The sequence below is a fragment of the Salarias fasciatus genome, chromosome 10 (assembly GCF_902148845.1).
Source record: "Salarias fasciatus chromosome 10, fSalaFa1.1, whole genome shotgun sequence".
In the NCBI taxonomy this organism is placed as follows: domain Eukaryota; kingdom Metazoa; phylum Chordata; class Actinopteri; order Blenniiformes; family Blenniidae; genus Salarias; species Salarias fasciatus.
This window is the reverse complement of record NC_043754.1, coordinates 10,326,877-10,351,273: the sequence shown is the minus strand read 5'-3', so window position 1 is coordinate 10,351,273 and position 24,397 is coordinate 10,326,877. Positions and strand designations below refer to the sequence as shown.

Genomic DNA, 24,397 nt, shown 5'->3' with positions numbered 1-24,397 from the left:
TTTCTCTTCTTGGCTTTGCTGGGATGCCATCAGACAGCTTTATTTTTGCCATTGCCAGTCATATTCCTGTTAACTTACTTACCTTCAACTGTTGAATAATTGTAAATAATGTATGATTCACTTTCCGAAAAGTTTAACAAGTATTTGCAAAGACGGAGGTAAAAAAAAAACTCTTGGCTGTATGGAAATCACCTTGCACTCTGCATTCTGATGGTGATTCCTCAGAGACAGTATTATCCACATGGAGGTTTTTTTTTGTTTGCATAACATTCAAAAAAATAGACCGACATCAATGGATATGACTGAAATCTCTTCACAGCACATCAACCAAATGATTTAATAAATACTGTATATCAACAGACAGGCAATATTTCATTTGAATGTATAGATGATATTTATTTCTTAGTGTTATAAGTTTTTGATCCATTTAAAAACATGACAAACATTTTTTTTAGTAGATTTTCACTTCAGTTTCATATAAAAACAACTTTATTGAAGAAATTAGAAAAGTAACATATCATTAAGTTAGAATATTTGTATATTTCTGTTAGTAGCCCATAAACAAGTAAGTCTTTTTAGAAATCTAGATCTACAAATCTGCATACACAAGGGTTTCACATGTTGACTGTTAGGAATAAGTACAAAATGTTCCACTGGCAATACATAGAAAATATATTGGTAATGCTGGCTATTAGTCCAAAAATATTAACGATACAAACAGTATAAGGTCACTTCTTAGTACACATTTTTGCAGAATCTACATTACAACAAAGAATACCACTTAAGGCAATTTTGTACTCTAGGAGAGATACTTGCAGACACCCAGTTTCCAATGTAAATAGTGGCTCTTATTGTATTTTAAAAGAAAATCTGAACAGCTGTCAAGGCCAGCAAAGCACCGCTGCTCCACACAGGTTCTTTGCGTCTCATCTATGAGAAGTGCTTCATGGGAAAAAGGTCACATTTGCACTGAGACCACATCGATAGTGCTGTTGGTCTGTGCTGGGGGTTAAACGCTTACTCTAAAGTCCACGCTATTTCATAACTCTATAGGCTCTACAAATTTCCTCTGTTTTGGATTAGCAGGTTGTTTACGGTCATGTTAAGTAGATTTCAGCATTCTGGGTCAACTGTTCACTGGGTGTTTGAAAAGAAAACATTGGACAGCGGTTTTACATGTATTACAAAGTGTGGTAAACACACCACTGCAGGGCTAAGAACACAAAGGTCTCGTTCATACACTGTACATGTTGCCTGCTCTCTAAAACCCTGAGATACAGGTGCAGCTTTCACACATGCCCATCCATCCGTCTTCTTTATCACACAGGTGTTACAACAGATTGCATTGTTTTGCCTCAGACTGTGAAAGTTATTCTCCACCCATGCAGCCCAAGTCCTGTTTCTCTTTACAAAAAAAAAAAAAAAAAAAAAAGGCCAACAGATACTTAATGAATGATTTAAGACGTTGTCGAAACAGAGAGCTTATCTGCCTATATTCACCATCATGTCCAGTGCAAGACACGTCCGTGTTGCTCAACAGTAGTAACTACTCATGGCTCAGTAAAAGGAATGAGCATTTCCAAAAAAACGACTCACATCATGTCTTTCTTTTAAGTTGAATTCTAACTGTAGCCTGATGGAATCCCAGAATGGAAATCTCAGAAGTCAGTGGAGGACGTAAAGGACACATGACGTCAAAGCTCTGGAGTGTAAGGGCTCAATGTATCGAGCCTAAACAGACGGCTACAACAAAATATAGGCTCGACATGCAAGATGCACATCAGGGCACCTGGACATAACATGGAAACCGAGAAGTGCAATGTTGAAGTGGAATATTCTGTTCTGGAAGCGGTGACAGCACGGAGACACAATAATTCACTCTGCTGTCATGGTTATTTTAAAAACTGCAACAATTAACAGTAACTCAACCTAGCGCTCTTCAATTATCTCGTCATCGTTTGCTTTCTCCCTCTCCCACTCCTCCACCTGATCATTCATCCCGAACATGGCGAAATGACTCTGCCCCCACAGAATCCGCCGATCCGCCCATCAACATATTACCGTCTAATTTCCGGTACACAGGCCTGATTTAGTACGGTATCCCTCTCATCAGCCCTCTCCTTTTCTGCCCTATCCCAGTTTTTATTTCAGCCACAATCCAGTCATCTCTTTATATCCGTCACCATAACAACCACAAATGTTCTGACAGATTTTCCGGCACTGCAGTGAGAGGTGAAGCCTCGGAGGGAGAGTGTGTGAGAGAGAGAGAGAAAGAGAGAGACAGAGAGAGAGCGAGAGATTAACCCACCCACCTAAAAATCTTGCTGTAATAAATGTACACTATGTTCCCAGATCATGTGAGATGCTTGATTTCCAGTGCAATCTTGCGATCCATTCTTGAGTCATACATTCATTGGCGTGTGCTTTGCATCACTGACAGGCCGGAAGTTCGGATTGCACTGAAAAAGTTATGAAGCGCTTACAGTCACGGGTGGCATACAGTTTGCATTTTAGTGGTTGTGCTCTCACTGGCCCACAGTTAATCGACAATGAAATCTAAAAATTATCAGCTATCTTCTCACTAGTAAAATGCGTAAGGCGATGCCTTCGTCATCTCTCAAGTGCTGGTGCTGGAACCGCTCTAGCGTTTTAGTGTACTGTGCTGAACTTCATCTGAACTAAAACTACAAGGAGGAATGTGTGTAGCGGTCTGACGCAGTGTGCTTATGTCCACAGCCCTACAGGGGCCATGCCTTCTTTAGTGTTGAGCGGAGGCAGCAGGTTCTCCTCACACAGGAACTTCAGGGGGAAGTGGACCAGCAGCCCCCGGATGGACTTCAGCTCCTCTTTCGCCTGGTCGGGGTCTGTGTTGCACAGGCGAGCCGCGCCGCTGTACTCCTTCACCTCTCGCATGTTGTGGGCGCCGTTGTAGGGAAGGCATTTGAACACCTGAACGCACAGCAGAGGAACCAATCAGAAAACAGAAGAGAAAGGTAGCTGGCTCCTGACACAAGTCGATAATGAACTGAGCGATACCTTATCATAAATTTTGGCGTTCTGTTTCGCCGCTTCGTTCCAGGTAAGGAAGAAGAACTCATCACTGATCGGATCGTCAACATTGATGCTGGGGTCTGAGGCAGCTCCAACGAGAACACTGATAGAGCAGGGAAAATAATTAAATAACTCTTTAACACAACAGATTTCTTGCAATAAAAAGCTTCAGTCACATTTATCTAGAATTAAACTGTTAAAACCAGAAATATATTTATAGGCAGCCAAAACTCCTTAAATAGAAATCTCCAATACTCTTAATGTTATATCAGAAAAAGCAGTTGGACTCACACTTTTAAACCTCCAATATGTCTAATAATCATTCAAGCGTAAGTTTCTTTTTTAAAATTTTTTTCCCTGACCTGAAACACTCTTTGCGTAGAGCGAGTGTGAGCGGCCCCGCCTCGTATTCCTCCCCTCCCATGACGGATGGGACGCGCTCTTCATCCTCTACAAACACGGCCAACTCACTATCTCGGCTGCCCAGCATGCTGCGGTCATTGATGTTGGCGGAGCCTGGAACACAAGCAGAGAGTAAAAGCGTTTACAATCTGGGCTTTCAAAGGCACGATTCTCATCAAATCAGGACTCGACACATTAAATCACTACGAAAAAGAAGAAAAAAAACAAAGTGCGATATTGGTTATATTTAGAATGACTGCTGCTTTTTAGTTTTTCTCCTGCCTCTTTCTATCTAATTAGTTTACAAAAGTTTTACTCTAAAAAGCATACTAAACAGAATAAAGTAGCTTAACATGGATTTTACATTGTGAAAGAGTTCATATTCTGCAAATCCATAAAATAAGTGTGGGCCCATGCACTCTGGATTAGAAAAAAAAAAAAAAAAGTTATATTTGCCTGTTGCATCAATATGTTAAACCTGGAAAATATGAACAACCATGCCAAATATAATGCTATTCAGCTCAATGAGTATGCAAACTATAAATCTTCCAAAAATCAAGGTATAGTTGCAAAAAAAAAAAAAAAAAAGCTCAAACAAAAGCATCGAGTGTATCCTGACTTCATCCATAATCAGCTGGAAACGGCTATATATCATATCAGTATCTTTGAACGACCCACCAATGATATAGCAGCGGTCATCGGCGATCAGGGTCTTGCTGTGCACGTAGATGAGCTCCGAGACCAGCGACTCGCAGAGCTGGGAATGAGTTCTCAGGCCGCAGAAGGTGATGTACTCCGTCCACTGGTCCTTCACTGCAGGGCAGATCACGAGAAACGGAAGAGGAAGACTTTCTAATACAAATATAAACCAATTTCAATAAAGACTCTCAATATGAATGTGAAAAGAAGTCAAGGCTGAAAGTGTTAAAGAGGAAATTGATAGTACGCTGTGCTCTCGGGTGGATTTTTAGAAGGCAGGGAGGAGGAAAAAAAATAAAACTCTCTACCTTCATGAAGCCGTGACAGGATGGAGTGCTCTCCGCGGCACATGGTTCTAGTACATTGAAGAAAAAAATAAATTCAGGCATTTTACACAGCACATGGCAGCAATGAAATAATAAATCTTCCAAATAATGAACTAGCAGTGTGTGTGTGTGTGTGTGTGTGTCCTGGCATTAAATAAGCTGTTCTGTTTCTGTTTTACAGCAGCATCACATCACGATTCTAAAATTATTCACATGATGAATTCAGAAAAGATAATATTCTATATTCTGTACACCTCAGTGTCAGAAAAGCACTTCAAAACTCAGTTGTTGTTTTTTTTTGATAATTTTGCTATTATGTTTATTGCTACAAGCCATCTATAGATGAAAAAAAAAAACCACTTCTGTCACAATGAAAGCTTACAGACTTGATCCATCTGGAGGATGGTTGAGAGTCAAACCTCAAGCATAAATCTAAGGATCCATTAGGACTACATTTACAATCTGTACTGGGGATCTGAAAAATTGACTAGCTATCAAAATACTTGAAGAAACATAATTAAGGATGTATATCCAAGTATAAGCTGACAGATTGTGTAAAATCCAAAATTCAGCTATAAGTCTTCATAACTTGAAACATGACTGGATGCCAAACAAAGTGGAGATGTTATTCCCGTGGCTGCTGCTAAGTAATAAAGTGCTCGCTCTAGTCTGTGGCCCTGAGTGCAAAATTGAAAGAAAAGGCTTTCACCTGTAAGTGAAGTGCAGAATGGCCTGGATGGCAGTCCCACCGCCTGCGCTGATGTCTCCCTCAAATCCAGGGAGCAGGGGAATCACCACAAACACCCTGTACTTCTTCTGCTCTCTGCGATACGACACAGTGTAAACGTCAAACGTCGTCTCTGAGCCTACATGGACGCACAAGCTCTCATTTCTGTTAATTGTGTGTCACAGCTAAACCAATACGTCCTTGATATCCCCTGTTCGAATAGATCCCATTTTTGTATACAAATATCATGTAACGGTGCTTCACACGAGGACTCAAGCATGAGTCACGGTCGACAGAAAAGGCAGGCCTGTCGAGGCAGACCTGTGCGCCCGCAGGATTCGATTCACAATGGCATCGCCGATCCCATTATGGACGGTCTTCGCATCGGAGCAGCTGATAAAGAACTGGTTCTGAGGGCAGAGAGAAGGCAGATGGCAGCACAGTGTGAGGCGAGGACCTAAGCAGGTAGGAAGCTGGCAAAAGGGGATTAAACTGCATTCAGACTCATGAATGATCAGACTGTTGGCAATAGACTCTCTCAGCAAGGTGAAATGAATGTTGAATAGCACCGGCTCCAAGAAGGCAGAATTCAATTAAAGGAAATGACAATGCTTTCACACAAATGCAACAAAAAAATAGTTAATATATTTCAGTTATGCAAAAAAATATACTTTTAATAATTTAACAAGGACGTTGATTGTTAAATATGAATATTTTAGACAAGAATGTTAGAATTTGCCATGAGGTGAACCACTGTCTGCAAAATACGTCTATGTTTTACCTCAATGTAGATGTAATGCTCGCTGTTCTCAATGGTGTTGATGTAGGCATTCAGGATGGAGTTCTCGCAGCTGCCAGTTGACCATCGATCAGCAGAGCGCAACACCTGAGAGAAAAACAAAACAAAACAAAACAATCATTTCACTCAATCAATACACAGCTTATGTTTTTCCATCACTTTTCAGAGCAATCAAGACTGTAACTATATTTCCCAAATATGAGAGCTAAAATCAAGACAGGTTTCTTTTGCTTTTACTGGAACTCCTACCTAATAAATAAATCATCCTGCTTTTTTATTCAGTGTAATTAGATGCTTTGTTTGGGAGCATCGCTGACATGTAGAGAGCGAGCGCACCTGTCAAACCTTCAATACACAATGAGTAAACCGAGTCTCTGAGCCTGAAACCTGAATAAAGCGCCGACGCAGCCCGATCAGAGCGCCGCCGCACGACGAAGGGGAAAGGTTAATGTTACAAATGGAATAAACCTACAGCAGAAGCGAATGAGACGTTCTTTAATCTAACTAGCAATAGATGAGACATGCCTTTTGCTTTTAGCGAGAGAGTCGGGACAGCACAGCGTAGTTCAATATGCCACTTTTGCTGTTAATGTGAGTCTCCTAATCTGGGGCTCGCCGTCCTTAAAGCCTGTTGCAAATAAGATGCTTCCACTTGTAATCTGGCTTCATCCTTGGCGATGCATTTGTTTTCTCTGGCTTTACTGAAGAGGATAAATATGTTGGAAGTAATTTGGTTCTACGGGATTCACTTTTGTTCTGCCATCTGCCGTAGCAAAAAACCCCTAAAAAAAAAATAAATAAATACACACACACGCACACACACACACACACACACACACACACACACACAGTGGCTTGCATTTCCAAAGCCAGAACAGGGTCTCTTTGTTGTAAAGACATTCATCTGATTTCCTGTTGGATCTGACCTGGCGGCACACAATGCGAGATTCAGCAGAGGAGTTAGCAGGGCCCGGCAAACTTCTTGGCACCGATCCTGTTAGTTCCCAACCATGACAATGATTAAAACTGCTTTTCTGAGTTAATATGGAGGTGGTTGTGAATTGGCTTTTTAAATGGAAAACTTATACACCTAATGAGCTTTCTGACTATGTGCTTTAATTTCCTGCTTGACAAATGGGAGGTTTGCTGCTCTGCTGAATGTGCATTTGAATAAAGAAAAAAAAAAAAACCCAGTGGAGCTTTTAATGGAGTCTTTGTATAGAATGCTTAATGTATGTCACAAGGCTGAAAAGCTCTGTGTTAGCTGGAGAACTGCAGCTGGCAAGTCTTGTGAGTTCAATGTGTGATCCACTGAAAGAGGAGATTTTAGTCCCAGTTTGTTTTCTTGTTTAAATATTACAAAAAGTGGAAACTTTATTTTAAACATGTAAAAAACAAAGATAAAAAAACCAAAGAAAGACAGAAAAAAATGAACATCCAAATACCTAAACAGTATAGAGACAACAAAATCTGCCAGTCTCAGTTTACATGTACAGAAGCGAGTTTTGAAGATTATCTATTAAGAATATATTAGTGAAATTACAGTAAAAGCATTCAAAGCCTATTTACTATATTATGTTACAGTGTTGTGCAGCACAAAAATGAAAATATTAATGAGGGCACATAGTTTTGTGAGGTATTTCTGCACTCAAACTCAAATGCAACCAAAAAGTGTCCAGCATTTTTTTTTTGTGCATTTTACCTTTGATTTAAAAAAATGGGAGAAATATTTACATTTTTTTACTAGATGATATATTTTGATTTTCATGATTCATATGCAAAACTATAAATAACTAAAATAAAAAAGCATTAAGCGTTTTACTTTATATGTACTTATCTGCATATTTCACAGTTTCATGAGGAGATTGATCGGGAAATGTTTTTGTGATGCATCTTTTTACTCTGTGAATAAATACCTGCACTTTTGCCTTCTTGGACCCAGGCACGATGACTGGCAGTGAGTCGGCAGTGGAGTGAGACTTGGGAAGAAGGTAAGGGTAGAAGTCATCCTTGTACTTGACTTTGAAGATCTGAAGAAGAAAAGGCATTTTTGTATCAAGCTCTCCTCTGAAATTTTATTAATTTATAAAGGTGAGACATACAGTCATCAGGAGATTTTACAGTACACAATTGAGCCAAGGCAATCCGAGTCTCAGACTTTATTTAAACTTTCCTACTCTGATTAGCTTTGAGGACGCTTCTGCTCGTGTCTGACCTTGGTGAAGTTCCAGCGCTGGATGAAGTGGCGGGCCACATCTCTGGCAGCTTTGCCATGCATAGCTGCAGACAGATCACGCCACGGCATGCGAGGAACTTGAGTGCGATCGATGTTATCTGAAAACGATTTAAAAAGAGAGAGAAAAAAAAAAAACACCTTCTCATCTCACTGTTTCCAGACTCAGTGGGATACCAAAAGAGATTTAGATAACCCACCCTCAAACGGTTTGTCCAGTTGGACCCAGTCCTTCCTGATAAAGTTGCTGTAATCTTTGCCGAGCCACAGCTTAGTGTTACTCTTCAGGTCTTTTGGGTCCTGCTCCGCTTGCTCTGCTTCCTCATCTGGCTCAGAATGTTTCAAGCCATCAGCAACACCATTTCCCTGTTGATCAGAGTCATTCATTAGGATCTGATCTGGCTCACGCCAAGTCTATTCATCCTCAGTCGCGAGAAATCATCAAACTAGACACAACATATTCGTACATCTATTTCCTCTTTTTTCAGATCCTCCGGCGGCTCGTCAGGCTTGTCCGTCCCCAGATCAGTTAAGCGGTACTTGTTGTCGTCCCATCTTCCAAAGGCCAGGTCAATCCCTCCCACGAAGGCCACCGTTTGGTCAATGGCCACCATCTTTTCATGGTGAGCCCACAGGAACACCACCGACGACACGTGGTCCGGATGCCGCATGACCTGATGGATCAGAGGGCGAAGTGAAGATGTGGGACGAAGCCTCTTACAACAGCAGTAATTGTGCCGCAGCTCAAGAAGGAACAGACCTTGATGTTTGGGTGCATGTTCATGAGCGTCCTCTTGCTGTGGTCACTATTGATGCCCAGGGCCAACTCCACCTCTTTGTACAGGAGGATGCACACTTTGACTCCTTGTTTCTGGAGAAAAGTTTGAATTTATAGATTGTGCATGCTTTCATAAAGTCACCTATCTCCTTTCTAAAATCAAACAACAAAACAGGTTAAATACTTACAGCTTTGCGATGGAGGATCTCATCCAGACGCCAGTAGTTATTAGTCGCTGGTCTTTTTAGGTGAACCTCCGGGCTCAGCCTAAGAGAAAACCAATCTATTTATATTTCATCTTGTTGTTTAGCTAATCCCGAAATTAAAACCTAATTTGACACTCACCACCAGTCTGTGATGAATATTTCCTCCTTGGCCTGTTCAAGAGCATCAGCCAGGTCTGCAAAATAGCCACGTCCGTTCACATACCTGTAGACCAGATCAGTAATAACACAGGTTAAAAGAGGGCTCACATCCGAGGCTCGTGGGAATATCACACAGACTCAACAACCCACCACTTGGTGAGCGTGTTCTCCCGCGGTGGAGCGAATCCATTGAAGCGCTGCACTTTGAGAAAGTCGCAGGAGTCCGCCAGCCGGTTGATTTCATGACTCCACCAGTGAGTCTGTCGATAGCTGCTGCACTTGATGATCAGACTCCTAATGAAAAGCAAAAACAGGCCAGGGAAATGTCACAAGCACAAATCCTCAGAGATAAATCAGCACATACGTTGACACGAAAGCAGCTTACCGGGTGAAGTTCTCGATGCAGACTCCATGAGTGGTGTCCGTGTAGGCACGGCCCACCTTCACTTTGAACTCCGGGTCGAACAGCAGCACGAAGTTGATGTTGCCGTTGTCCCGGTTCATGTACATCAGGAAGGAGTCTTTGACGACCAGCCACCGCCGCGACCAGCGGAAACAGACCTGATGATGCCCGATGCAGTTCAAGCCCTGGATCCGGTGACCCCCCGACCTCTTGATGATGGGCCCCTCCCTGAGGCAAAGCCACACATAGAATACAGTGAGCTTTCATCCGACAGGTATATTTCTCTCAACATAAAAGTTTTGCTTACAGGCCCTTTGGTCCGAGATCAGTGATGAAGGAGAGAGCGCCGACTGAGAGGAACTCCAGCTGGAAAACATAAAATAGCAGAATGTTTTCATCCTGCATGACATTAACTTTGTATCTGCACGTGTGTGTGTTTGTTTTGAAGCTTTTTACCATGGCGTGGTCATTTCGACAGAACGTGTTCTCCAGCAGACCATTCAGGTACTCCTCAAGGTATTTCTAAATTAGAAGACAACATAATCACATTGGTGATTCTAAATGTGTCCCCGGCTGTGAACGTGAAGAACCGTTTGTGGGAAATCCAGCATCTGCATGAAACCGTGTGAGCTGTCCGGTACCATTTTGCTGGAGGTCCTTCTGGTGCGCTCGGTCCCGTGCAGGCTGGGCATCTCCTCCGACATGTTTCTCAGCATATGCCTGTCCTTTGCAAATCTTTGAAGAGACATTTGGATATTCAAAACCTTCACTCACGACGCCCGACCAGAGAAATTCAAAGCGGGCCCGAGCAGAGAGCGGAGCGGCGTCTCACTCCGAGATGATTATGATAAACACACCGACCTTCCCAGAGGCAGCAGGTGAATCATCATCTTATGCTTGTAAAGGTCTCGGTGAAGCTCCTGAAAGTGTTTGTACTTTCTCTTCACTGTCCAGTGGAAGTGGCCATGTGTGAGCTGCACGGTGTAAAGGGTTCCCACACGGACCTGGAGGGACGATGTACTCAAGTGAGATGATTTACATCCGGAAACACAAAGCTGATGTATTTAATCTCATGAAAGAAATGTATACATTCAGTCTTTATTAACTTAAATTTGACTTGGTAATATTATAGGTTTCATTTAATTGCTGTTTCAAAGTTAATGTGACATTTCTGACCCTAGATATTATTTTCATTCATACTTTTGATTTTTCTTTTTGTTCTGTTATAAACCCATTCGCTGGAGATCAAGGCTGAAACTAACTCAGTACCTCCTCGATGTGAATTTTAAACATAATCACACTAAAACAATTTCCAGTTTCCAACTCTCTTTGCTTTCATTTCCAAACAAATCAAAGCATCTGGAGACTGAAATATGGAAATAGCATGCAAACCCAGTGAGTCAAACACACCTCTGCTGTTTCACTCCAGTCTGTGCCTTTTTTAAGTGAGTCACTTTGCACAATAAAAGTGGTGCGTCTCCGTTTCTAAACTGTTTCTACACAGCTACACATGAGCTTTCCCTTTATAATCCACATCAGAATCAGAAATAGGTTTATTGCCAAGTATAGTAGCCTATACGAGGAATTTGTTTACGTGTGGTGCAAACATAGAAAAAAAGAAGGAAGCCCAGAACTATAAGATTGTGACTGTTTGCTCCAGATAATTGAAACAAAGTGTTCAGTAAGATCACAGATTTCTCCAGAGGATTCTGCGCTCTTGATCTAACGCTGCTTTAACACAAGAGTTAACAACTGACACAGTGTCGCTGGCGGTCTGCCTCTGTACCTGTATATAAAACATCCAAGCCTGTGGGCTCAAACGCAGCAGTGAGTCACCACAGCAGCACCTACTTCAGGCTGTTAGGATGCGAAACATCAGCTTCGTGTCTCCAATTGTTTTGTTGTTTTTACAATGGATGAGTATTCAGGTATAATGTCAAGGAGTACTTTGCTGTAGCTTCAAAAGGATGACTGATATCAAGGAGAGAGGAAGTGCTGGGAACTGTTCATAAGTGGGTATTTCTGTCTTTAAGGAGACTGTCAAGAAAAACTATTTAAAAAAAAAACTTTAAACAATAATTTGTAAATTCAAAAAAAAAAAATCTCATTAAATGTACCTTTGATCGAGTAGTGTATTTCTCTGTGTTGTCCACTCTGCATGTGATAGGTGTGCTGGGCATGAGGTAGGGGACGCCGAACTCTTTGATTTCAGGAAGATGATGCACGACAAGGAAAGGCCGGCCTTCTGCAGTTCACAGGGTTACAGCATTTTAATGACAAATATTTGACACCGATTATGGAAATCTTGCAAATTGTGCGGTAGATTATTTCTTACCACTGTTCGACATCAGCCCGTCCAGCTCATCTGAACCCAGGTCGTGGATATCGTGCATGAAGCGCCTCCTGTCCACGTTGTGAGCCGCTGAACTCTCAATAATTGGCTCAATCGTGATTTCTGCAGAGGCCATCGTGCTGTCCTGAGCAAGTGTAACCTAACCACCTGCAAAGGCAAAAAAGAAAAGAGTTTCAGATGCACCACATTCTCACTGGTGCGCATGAGCATGCACGAGTAAACCACATTACAGAGTTATTGTCGGACTATGTACAGGCACTTTGAGCTGAATGACTTCATGGAGAATGTGTAGCAGTAGCAGCAACAGTTCCATTCACTGAACTATTTTACTGCTTGCCAGCAAACAAATAAAAAGAAGAATGACAAGACGACTCGTTTACTATCAGGTCACCAATACTGCAATATGAGAAATTTAGGACGACACTTGTGTGGCGGAAAATAGGTGTGTACAAAGTCTTTTGTACTGCGTGAGTAGATATTTACGAATGGTTTAATGTTTCCCTGGAAACAAGGAAGGGGAGGCGGTGTGTGTGTGTGCGCAAGAGCGGGCGTCAGAGTGTATGAAATGCAGTTGAGGCTAACCATATCTCTAACCATATGGTATAGATGCGACAAGAAAAAAATCTTTCAGTTGACTAGAGTTTCCTCTCTTCTTGGTTTATGTCATGGAAGCTACACAAAAGCCCGACAAGTAAAAAGTCGTAAAAGAGAGCAGTGACACTGAGCCCAGGGTGGGAACTTCACCTGGACTGTTTGAGCCACAGGCTATTGGCAGCATCTGAACATTTGAAGGGCAACTGAGAGACGGCAGCGGTAATGAAACACCTCTCCTCTATTTCTACAACGCACCGAAGGTGACCACACACCCCAGGTCTCCCCTCCACCTCAGTGCTAAAACACTCCAGTGGAGGAGCACTTTAACTCCAGATGTCTCTTCTGCATTCCCCATATTTTTCTCAGGCCGCTGCTATGCCAGAGAATGAAAATAACTTTTGAAGTAGAGCCTGTCCACATTTTTTCTAGAAGCTTTTTTGTTTCTTGTAATAACTATAGATTTGGCTACATAATTTAACACTAGTATTTCCTGTTCTTTAAAGTGACTTCCAGCTGTTTGCTAAAAACATACATGTAATACTCTTCCGTTTGCACATTGCAAAGACTGGGAGTAACTTTTTTTTCTCTCCACGGTTCAGCATTTCCTGCCAGATGAAAAGCTTGCTCATACTTGTCGCTCGGCAGAGTGCAAGAAAACCAAACCTGAATCACTGTTCACATAAACACAGGAAGAGTGATAATGTCTGTTTAGGAAGTCGTCAAGTTAACAGGATTTTCTCTATTTTTCCAAGTTGGGAGTGAAACTTTATTGACTTGATTTACTCGGGTTACGTTTGTGCAACACAGCACCGACTTCAGATCATCTACAAGTTGAGCCAGAATGGCTGAAAGGAAAGAGTGATACTGAAAGCCAGCCCACCGCAGTTTTCCACAACAAGCAATCACATGACCAGAAATCCTCGTATCAGTGGCAACTGATTTTCACAGTTTCTGAATGTTGAATTTGTTTCAATCTCTCAAAAGCACAACTGGCTCAGTGATTCTTAGTCCCTACAGCCATTAGAGATGTAATCCTTTATCAAGTTTATTAGACTGGTAGTTTTCTAAATTTGGGTCTCCTACTGATTATATCAGAAAATCAATACCTGGCTGATACGATGCAAAGAAAGCTCAAAACATCCAGACACATAGGGGCAATAGGAAACGCACAGGCAAGACCAGTTTTCAAGGGGAGAATCTCATGTTTATACAAATAACAACTTACGCCAGCTGAGTTATTGAAAGGTATCACTTAATCACAAAAAAGCGAAACACATCAGCGCTTCAAAGCAAAACTTTCCGCATACTGAGAGCCTTGTTTTCACTGCTGACCCACGCTCATTTGAGTTTCAGGTCCGAGAATGATGATATATATGCTGTCACCATAACTGGGTGTGGTTAGTAGCGACAGAGCTCCTGGGACAATGCACAACTTCAAAATTCAACTGGCAACAGATTAGTAAAGCTGTTCAGCTTGTTAAAGGCAGTTCTGTTACAAGGAGGATTACAGTGGCTTGTTAGCATGTTGGGTAAAGGATTATTTTCTCATTTTTTTCCCAAAGCAACCTCTAGCCAACATCATTTCCTTCATGATTCTACATTAAGCATATTATCACTCTAAGACATAAAGAAGGTTATACCGGTAGGTTATTTCTGAGGATGGCAAGTGATATTTCTTTAAAGTTATGTTAAGTTTGATTAAATCATTACACTGACAAAACAAGCTTTGTGAACCCTTGTTTTGTTTTTTTTTATTAAATGCTCCTTGTTTGATCTGATCTAGATCTAAGTGAAAAGTAAAAACGAATGCAAGATGCTGAACCCAATACCTCTTAAACAGTAGAAATATTTCATCCCTTTCCTCAATAAAGGAATCAAGTATATTTCAGTGTTTCGGCTTGAGGACAGCCACCCAGACTTTACCCTGTGGCTTTGATAAAACCTCTGCAATAAGCAGTTTTCTCCACGCATGACAGTTTCCTTCCACAATCTAAAGTCATGCACAATAGTTGAATCAGTGTCTCTCTAAATTCACCGTATGTGAGAGAGCCATTGTCTGTGTGCATGTTGCCCTGTGAACGACTGACGAGACATCCGCCATGACTTTCACCCAATGCCAGCTTAGACTGGCTCCAGCTTCCACTGACTGTAAAGAGAACACAGGAGGTATGGAAGATGAATGGACAGATGGTTTCTGTAGATCATTGAAAAAAGACATATTGTGTTTTATGTGTTGTCAGGTGAAGCACACTGCCTTTATTGGGAGTAACAGATGCAGAGGTCAGTTTGCTCCCCTCAAAGTGAGAAGCCATGGGTTCAAATATTTGGAGTTTGTATGGAGTTTGCATGTTCTCCACATGGGTTCCTGACATATTTTGCATCATTCACGAGACTGCTTTCATATACTTTTACACACCAATACAGCAAAAAGACAATAGGCGTTGAAGGTGAGTGTAAATGACAGAAATAAGTATTTGTCATAAATTCCCCACTAAGACTGAAACAGCAGTGCTGAGTCAAGTCGTCCAACAGGAACTTGACAGGGGTCACTAAAAACTTCTGCCTGCTTCTGCCTCTTCTGAGGACACTGCAGCCATGAATCAGAAGCTTTGTGGGAAGCAGGAGTTGCCTCTTGATCTGTGCTGTGATGGGAGTGTGTGACACACAGCGTTAACACTCCGGATCACTCCGTTTCCATCGCTGTGCAGACTTAAAAAAAATGCTGAAGGCTAAGTTTTGTCGTCTCCACCCATTCCCTGCTTTCCTAGAGCGCCACATTCCTCACGCAAACGAGACATCTGTTTAAAAATAACACGCGAAAAATGACAGCGACGCCGGCACACGGACATCATACGGACGTCGTGCGGGGTATTTATTAGTACTGTCGCGGCTCGGTGGGGTGAAGTCTGCATCTGGACACACTTCAGCCGGCAACACTGCGACAGCAAAGAGAAAACAACCCAACCTGGGCCCGAAAACAAGACGGAGATACTCACCGTGTGTCCGGTTACAGCCTCGGCTCGGCACCCGCACAGCTATTCCACACACAGGACATCCAAAAAGGAGAAATAACACCGGCTAAAAGTTCAGTTTCATCATATTCCCGTCAGTGTTTCAGAGGAGAGTTCAAGCCTGTTCCCTGTAGGTGATGCACGCTCTAGTCCCTCCCACTGGCGACACAGAGGAAGCCGAACATGTGGAAAGGATATCTGCAGCTCTTTATGTGTGCCTCGGGAGAGAAAAGCCTGGCATGTGTTTCGATCGCTTAAAATAAGAAAACTGCATTGGCGCTTGTGCATAAACCAGTCACTTTATTTATATATGCAGGGGAAAAAAGGGTTTGAGGAATTCATAGGATGGAAATGAACCAAAGCATAAACACAGGCAGGACAAGTCCGGACTGGACGTCAGCTGGGAAAACACACTGGAATGTTGATAGATGCAAAGGAGAGTTCGGGCTGAAGTCTGAACAGACACGGGGATCATTTTTAACCATAACGTGAGCGACGTGAGATAACACACCACTTCCGGTCGGATATTTCAAATTACAGGTACTTTTTTGGAAATGTGGATCCTTAGACGATTGTAAATAAAGTCACACTTGCTGTATGTATCCAGAAACAAAACTGTTTTTTTTTTAAAACGTAAACGTGTGGACTTTAATAGTCCTCTTTATAGACTATAAAGCGGAAAAAATATTTATCTTTGAAGAATGTACGTGCCGGAAGTACATGCGTCGCTCACTTCCGCTAACAAAAGCCTTCAAACTCTAAGTTTGAAGTTTAAACAGCCCGAAGAGTAATCACTGAAAAATAGTACAGCATGTCTGATATACTCAGACTGCCGCTACATACAGTCGACGGATGCACAATAGCTGTCTGTCCAGCGTACGATTGAACTCAGTGTGATTGTTAGCGTGCCAGTGATTCGGCGACAGTAAAAACACTTTAAAACCACACCCGTCACTTCACATTTACCCCCACGCTCCAGCAGGAGTTCTCACACCGTGAACGTCAAGCTCAGTCTTAGCTGCGTTTTCACACTCTGATAGAAAATACAACTACAGTGTATCAGCTGCACATTTGTTCTGGGATTTTTACAGTGATTCACACATAACTCAAGCCTTACACTTTTATTTCACTTAAAGTATCCCTTTTAAAGGTCAAGTGTTTTCAAAAATTAATCATCACTCAATGCAGGGGTGTAAAAGACATGCTTGTTCTACAGTACAATTTACTTTAGTTGTTCTTTAAACAACTTTAATGCTTAACGTCCCAGTAAGTTTCCAAATGGCCTACATATCAAAACGGTTTTATAATGTTATTTTTAACTAATGCATATGATTTCTTATTTTTTTCCAGATGGCAAAACAAGGTGGACATTGTATGGCATGGGACTACTTCAAGGATGTCACTGGTGGAACAGTCTGATTATAAAAATGCAGGTAAGCCTAAATTAATTCAAGTTGTGGATGTACTCAGCAACTTCCTATTTCAAATGTGGTGATTAAAGTGCCTTGCATGGTGACAATTGACTTATTTTTGTTGTTTTGCTTTTTAACAAACAAAAAATCTCATGAAGTCCAGAGGGTAGATGGATTTCACTTATATTGCGATTTTACACTGTTTGAGCGGTCACCAAAGCACTTTACACTCCTACCACTTGTTCTTGGGGGGCAAGAGTCAATCCCAGCTGCTTTGGGCAAGGGCAGAGCACACCCTGAACAGTTCACCTTGTCTGTCACAGGGCCAGACACAATGCACACTCACATTCACAGCACACCTTGGTGCAATTTATGATTGCCAATTAACCTGTCATGCATGTTTTTTGGACCATGGGAGAAAGTCAGTTCTCGGAGGAAACTCACACATATATGGGGAGAACATGCAAACCCCACATACGTGGCCGGTACTTGAACCTATAACATTCTTGCTGTGAGGCAATAGTACTAATCACTGCACCGCTTTGATGTGTAATTATATGTGTGTGTATTTGTACAACATTTCTACAACATTTACAGTATTTAACATCTCGTGTGTCTACTGATCTTATTCCTCAGTATGCCAATATAATAATAAAAAAAAGATAATTTGAAACTTTATTCACACGGGACAATAATTACTTATCGGGGCAATAATATATATATATATATATATATATATATATATATATATATATATATATATATATATATATATATATATATATATATATATATATATATATATTTCTTGTTGGTGCAGTTCTGTGTTTGAACATTGGGGGGAGTCACAGGAAAGGAAAAGACAGGTAGTGAGGACTGAGTTGAACAGGGCGATAGTGTTTCATCATTTCATGTTGGAGTGGCGCTTGAATTGTTGTGGTAAACTGAAAGTAATGAATAGAAAACTACTCATAACTGATATGGAAACGATTGCCTGCATTAAGGTGAGTATATGCATGTTGAGTCATGTGCCATAGATGGAGAGTGATTTATTGTTTTAATTAGAGAGGGTTATCCTTAAAAAAAGACGCCATATGTTTGAGCTTGTTTTTCCTTTACTAGTGATTTGTTTTGCCTTCCTCTTACTAACACTACGTGGACATGATTTATTGTACATACTGCAGTGAATCACATGGGATTGTTTTATTTAGCTCAAGTCAGTGTAGCGGAGCTTTTCCCCACATGGAGGAGCTAAATCCCAGCCACTTCAATGGTGTGACAAGGGGTTGACAATATTTCATATTATACCTATTTGAATAACTTTGAAGAAAATGAAAACCTTGAAAATATAATCAGTTTGTTAAGTACAAGGACATACATTTTATCCCAACTACATATTGTTTCTTTTCCTGCTTAAAGAACATGGGCACTGTTATATTTAACCTATTTTGTTTTTGGAGATATCTGTTTCCCAGTTTGACTCATGACACGTGTTTGATACTCACATTGCAAACAGGCTGCATTGACGTGTATGAAATTTGACAGAGCTCACTCTCTGAAATGACTAAAGAAGTCATGCTGAACAAAATCAAGTGTTTATTGAAAATAAAGAAATGGCATAATGATACCAAGGCAATATCCTACCACACAATCTATCGCAAACACGACTCCCCAATAAAAAAGTCATAGTAAGAAGACTAGGCTTTGATCGAAACATGGCTGGCTCATGTTAAGTTGGTTTGTTTAACGTAAGACATAGAACATGCAGGGAGGCATATACACAGACTTGAGCAGGAACTGCCGTCCAGTGAAATACACAGAGTCTCACAAGTCCATGACAGGTGGTAAACCTCAACACATAACATGTAAATAAATGCTTTTTTCAGATTATGAGTATTTTTAAAGGTGTAATTGCTAGTTTTGATTTGAAATTCTTTGCACAGCAATCTGTACTCTATGGTAGAGAATTCATTCATTATTTTTAACCTTGATCTTAAAACTGGAATCGCCTAAACTCACCGTTTTTTAAACCATGAAATAAAAAACAAAACAAAACAACAACAACAACAATGTTTTGTTGTTATGAGAATTATGACAGCATTTGTTCTAAAGATTATTTAAAACATCATCTGGTCTAATAAGTACAATTAATTTATACCAAGCTGGCAAACCTTAAACCAAGTTGCAAGTATGACTGAAAAACCTTCAAATGCCTGGCAAGTGCTGATCACAAGTCCGGGCATTATAATGAACACAAAGAGATTTGTTGTCATTAAAGCCCTGCTGCTACAAAGACTCAACTCAGCCCTGACTTTAAGCCTGGGAATGACTGAGCTACACTGCTCACTATTATAGACAGCATGAGGCACAGTGAAGAACCTTGGAAATGTTTCAACAAGTATTCTCTTTTGTTTAACTCGGAGAATACTTTTTATTCTGTCCAGGAAATGGAAATTCTGGAGCTCTGTTAAAGTGTCCTGTGAGGAAGATCCATACTGTTCCAATGATGAAGAGAAGAATGGCAGCCCAGAAACACACCTTGTCAATCATCTTCCCGATCAGTACCCAGCTTTCAATTTCCTTGATGTGGACGGAAAGGAAATACGCTGTTAACATCTTTAACAGTCAAGTAAATGTGACAATTATAGTCATCCAAGCAAAAAAGAGACATGAAGCAACACTCACTGATCCAATGTCATTTTGTTGTCTCGTACTCTCAGCGATGAAGTTGCAGGCATCCACACATTGCTTGATCTCGGGTGCAGCTTGAGCTAAACTCTTATACAGGTTGGCTGTGCTGCTGACATCAATACTGTCCACTAAGGGAAAGGAGACACAGTTAGTATTTGACAAGTATAGCTTACAATTTTAATACACAATTTAAGGATCCATGACAAGTGCAATGCCGTGCCAAAGTTTTTACAAGGCATGACTCACCAATAGAACGCGTGAGGCCGTGCCTCTCTCTCTGTTTGTCGAACAGCATTTCACTGCGAGGTTGTTTCAGCACATATTCCTCGGCTCTCTGCATGAGGCCGAAGGAGCTTCGCCGCCGCTCCCTCACCCCGTTGACCTCTGTCGTCTCCTCGCTGTCATCCACCAGCGGGGACATGCCTAAGAAGCGAGGTATCATTTCGAGAAACAACTACGAGAAGAAAGAAATCACAAAAGTTAGTTCACAAAGACTGAACTCTTCTGATATGCCTAAGTCAGAGGCATAGAGGTGGACTTACGTGTTTAATAGTATTGGACATGGTGTGAGTGCTGGGACTGCGCAGCGAGAAGTTCAGCACCACAATCTGATTTGTCGCAATAAGTGTGGTGACACTCATAACAAAGATTAGATACCTGAGGAAGATATTAGAGATTAGCACTGGACAGGACGGAGGAAAAGATCACAGAGCAGACGTCTTCAGAGAGGACACATTGACTCACTTGCCAATAAGAGGGACAGACAGAGAGGTCTCAGGAACCTTCTGAGCAATAAGAAAGAGGAAGACAGTCTGGGCCAGCAAGACAGAGATGGACACTGTCAATTTCTGTCCTCCAGCTGTGAGAATACAAGAGTCTTAGAGACAGCAGATCTGAACATTTCTGTAATAACAGCTAAAGAAATACAAACATTCTTCTCCTCTAACCTTGTGCAGGCAGGAAGTAGGCCAATACAACCAGCGAAGAGATGAGGGAGCAAGGCAGTACAATGTTAATGACGTAAAAGAGGGGCTTTCTTTGGATGATCAGGTTGTATACGATCTCCTGATACTCGAGGTCATCTGGGGAATACTTTTTGTTGATCATTTTCCTGCCAGGACGGTGAACAATGGCCCACTCACCATTCTCTGAAGAGTGAAGACATAATAAATCAGATGGGAATTAAGTCTTTAGAAAGTTAGAATTGCACACGGATGCCAAAAAAAATACCAGTAAAAGCCGCAGGGTCGATGTACACCCACTCAATTGTCTGGCCTTCGTCCGCATTCAAGATGAGATCCACTTCATTTGCACTGTACGTCTGCGATCTGGGATTGCAGTTGTAGAGATAAGTAAATGAATTTAGAATGAAAGCTATAATTTATTTTAAAAAAAATGGATGAATTATACTACACCTGAACACTAGCGTGCAGTTTTGATAATCAAATGGGAAATAGGTGATTTCGATGGCACAAGTACTGCGATAGATAGCAGGAGGAAGCCAGTACATCCAACCATCGTATGTGATCAGCACGTTGGCATAGTAGGCCACATCAAACTTGCCATCAATGCTGCAGACAGAGAAAACAACGCAAAGTTACCGCCACATTTGAGTCAGGTTGTGACTCTTTTGCTTGTTTGAACCTTACTTGTTTTCAAGAACTATGTCAGGGAGCCAAACAGTGGTGCATGGGACACGGATTATATCAATGCCAAAGTAGTCACTTGTGTTCCAGGCAAGGCGGGGGTCAGACCATTGCTGTAGGTGATATTTGATGAGAAAGGCCAGCAGTGGCATTAAAAACATGAGCTTTACATGTGGATTCCCCGAGTGAGAAATGATAATTCTACTCAAAGCTGTCTGAATAAAATACCGTCGCGTGCACGCGCAGAGCGAAAAACTCACAATCTCAAGCCATACATTGGTGGTAAGAGTCTCCTCCTTTTCATTCTGTGGGATATGTGAATTACTGAGGTAAGAATTTGAACTGTGCTGATCGGTAATCGGTAATCTAATGGGGAGGAAGAAGAAGAGCTCACCAGTGAGATCAGGTTGGTGAGGGTCAGCATGATGTGAACCGTCACTTTGTCTTCAGGGTGAACCACTGGGCGAATATTCTTGTTGTAGCTTTTGAACAAGTCTCTGATGAGGATCGATTCTTCATTGCTTTCGACTGTTTGGAGAAAAAGAGGAGAGATGGAGGGGGGCATAGAGAAAATGATAATCTGATCAATATCATGAACTGGAGGAGGGGGATATTGAAATGCTGGAGAGCTACAAACTTAACGAAAAGTATTTTCTAACTCTTCCAGGTCCATCAGAAGTTGAGGAAAATAACCCATCACCAGAATTTCAAAGTGTATTAAATCCCTTCCATAACAAAGCATTGTAGTCCTTAACTGCACCACATATTCTGAGTAAAATTCAAGAGGAACTAAAGAGAGCAAGACAGAGGTTATTTCAGACCCCTTGCCTCTTCCCCCCCCCCCCAGCTGTCTTTAGCCATAGCTCAGATTACACAGCAGCTGGGAAACTCTAAACAAGGACTTCAAGTCACTCTCAGGTCATCTACAATAATCATCAATATCACCGTTCTGCGAAAATGGTGACAGTACCGTATACTATGAAGCAGTAAAGATGTCGTCCCTCGGGTGAGACTCATTCCTTTGCCTGGCTGGTCCAATCAGGCACAAATATGTCACATAGCTCAGAGCTGTAATTCACCCATGGGACAGTTTGCGTAGTTGGCACTGGAGTGACAGTGCTGACATGTCTCAGTGCTTTGTCAGTTTTTAATTATTAGGATTGATCTAATGAGCTGGAGCAAACAGCAATTATAAACCTGACCTTTCAAGTGTGCCAATTGTTCAGAAAGTATACACTAAACTTTGTACTTTACTACAGTTGGGGCAGCATGTATTGTCTTTGTGGCTTCCTTGTATGTATTTTATGGGATTTTTACCACATTGATATGACTGATGCTGACATTTAGAGAGAGTTAGGTGGGTTGCGTTGGTTTCGTTGTACTTGTAAATGCAGTTCGGTCAGCTCACATGGTTCAGTTGCATTGGTGTGTGGGTACAAAGTACACTTAATGTTGGTATTAGTGTTCTGACCTCATCACTTCCTGCAGAGGACACTTAAGCCTCCTCAGACAGAGGACCTTGATAATGAAAAACCAAAGGCAGAGCCTCCAGATGAGCACGCAGCTATGTTAAATCATTAAAATGCACAGGAATAAATGTTTCTTCTTCAGTTCGTGATTAGTTTCAGTCGTGGTTTTTTTTTTTTGCACTTTGACTAACTGACCCTTTACGGGGTGACCATAAAACAAGCAGTATCATGGTCAACATGACCATCAAGATAAACATTACAACATCCCTTTTGATTACTGAGGAAAAAGCAAGCCAAGCTCACCCCAACTGACCGTATCTCCAGTGCACACATCTCTAGAAGATCATTTCAGAGTGTCTATAAAACTACAAGCTACCAGTCACATCTGGTCAATGTAAGCTAATATTTCAAATTATTCCAGTTTTGTATTTCTGTGCTCTTTTTTTCAGTCTCTAGCATGATGTTTTGACAGCTTTCCTGCTGCCCAATCTGGAAACATGAAGACATGAGATAATATCACTCCTGGATTCACCATTACCTAAACATTAACTGATTGTCATCTAATGAACGTTGTTTTCATTGAGAACATGTGACACAAATATGCAAATTATGTGACTATAAAACAATTATAGTTTCTTTTTGAAAGAACACAAACTCCAAGAGCACCTGACGAGACTGTTGACTACACGTGACGCTCAGGACAAAATATCGTGTCAATACAACCTTGCAGATAACTACAGTCTGGTTTCTATCAGAACTGGGTGCCAGACTGGCGGCCTTTCCACCCATACCACCATCAGCTGCCTGGACAACGCGTGCTTCATTTTGAGACTTTGTTTTGACATCCAGAACTAACATAGTGTAATCAAACAGAACCAGTCACAACCAGACCGACCGCTTTGTTTTTGACTACATGTAAACAAAATGATTGTTTCACCCTATTTGATGATATCAAATGAATTGTAGTGATTTCAATGAGGCAACCTGGTTTTATAGATGATGTACTTTGTCCAGATATAGATTTATGTATCTGTGACATTGACACACAAAGGTGGAGGTAAACTGTAATCATATCAAACATCCAGCATGTGCAGGCCTTCACTGCTTCCTCTGCAACTTTACAGTTTACTGTTACCCTCTCATGGCAAAATGCCATCTGTGTCAAGCCAAGAAATTTTACTGACTGTGGTTCTGTTGCTGTCAACAAAAGACTCACCGCTTTTCTGATGATGACTGACTTAGTGTTCATATAGTTGCATTAAATATTGTCAAAATGTTACAGCAGAACACTCATTATGTTTGGAATGTATACTTGTGCATTTTGGTCAAAGAAAACCCTCCAACATGCAGCAGGCACTGTCACTAGTAATTATCAATAAGTAATAATGATCCATATATATTTTAGACTTTTTTGCAGACAAGTAATTCACAGGAAAAA

The 24,397-nt window shown here is 41.3% G+C and overlaps 2 protein-coding genes across 3 annotated transcripts; both read right to left on the bottom strand.

The window, feature by feature from the left end:
• Positions 1 to 571: 571 nt before the first annotated feature.
• pld2 (phospholipase D2) lies at positions 572 to 15,970 on the bottom strand. 2 transcript variants are annotated; one of them, XM_030100488.1, is made up of 24 exons: positions 15,727 to 15,970; positions 12,119 to 12,283; positions 11,901 to 12,028; positions 10,645 to 10,787; positions 10,425 to 10,518; positions 10,240 to 10,305; positions 10,091 to 10,149; positions 9,766 to 10,011; positions 9,531 to 9,674; positions 9,361 to 9,444; positions 9,204 to 9,282; positions 8,998 to 9,108; positions 8,705 to 8,911; positions 8,438 to 8,603; positions 8,220 to 8,338; positions 7,921 to 8,034; positions 5,987 to 6,091; positions 5,527 to 5,615; positions 5,188 to 5,301; positions 4,461 to 4,507; positions 4,132 to 4,266; positions 3,414 to 3,567; positions 3,037 to 3,154; positions 2,725 to 2,949 (listed from the first exon to the last, which is right to left on the bottom strand). In XM_030100488.1, exons 2-24 carry the CDS (start codon positions 12,249 to 12,251, stop codon positions 2,725 to 2,727), a joined length of 2,880 nt encoding a protein of 959 aa, XP_029956348.1. In that variant the 5' UTR covers positions 12,252 to 12,283; positions 15,727 to 15,970. The 2 variants fall into 2 exon arrangements, with proteins under 2 accessions (XP_029956349.1, XP_029956348.1); XM_030100489.1 differs by lacking the exon at positions 15,727 to 15,970 and having other exon boundaries at positions 572 to 2,949; positions 12,119 to 12,251.
• Positions 15,971 to 18,757: 2,787 nt separating this feature from the next.
• Positions 18,758 to 22,573, bottom strand: chrne (cholinergic receptor, nicotinic, epsilon). The gene is made up of 12 exons (XM_030101321.1): positions 22,570 to 22,573; positions 21,885 to 22,018; positions 21,751 to 21,795; positions 21,494 to 21,603; positions 21,260 to 21,415; positions 21,075 to 21,172; positions 20,792 to 20,992; positions 20,589 to 20,703; positions 20,387 to 20,501; positions 20,091 to 20,298; positions 19,839 to 19,972; positions 18,758 to 19,733 (listed from the first exon to the last, which is right to left on the bottom strand). The coding sequence occupies exons 1-12, from the start codon at positions 22,571 to 22,573 to the stop codon at positions 19,566 to 19,568; spliced, it is 1,488 nt and encodes a 495-aa protein (XP_029957181.1). The 3' UTR covers positions 18,758 to 19,565.
• Between the last annotated feature and the right edge of the window lie 1,824 nt (positions 22,574 to 24,397).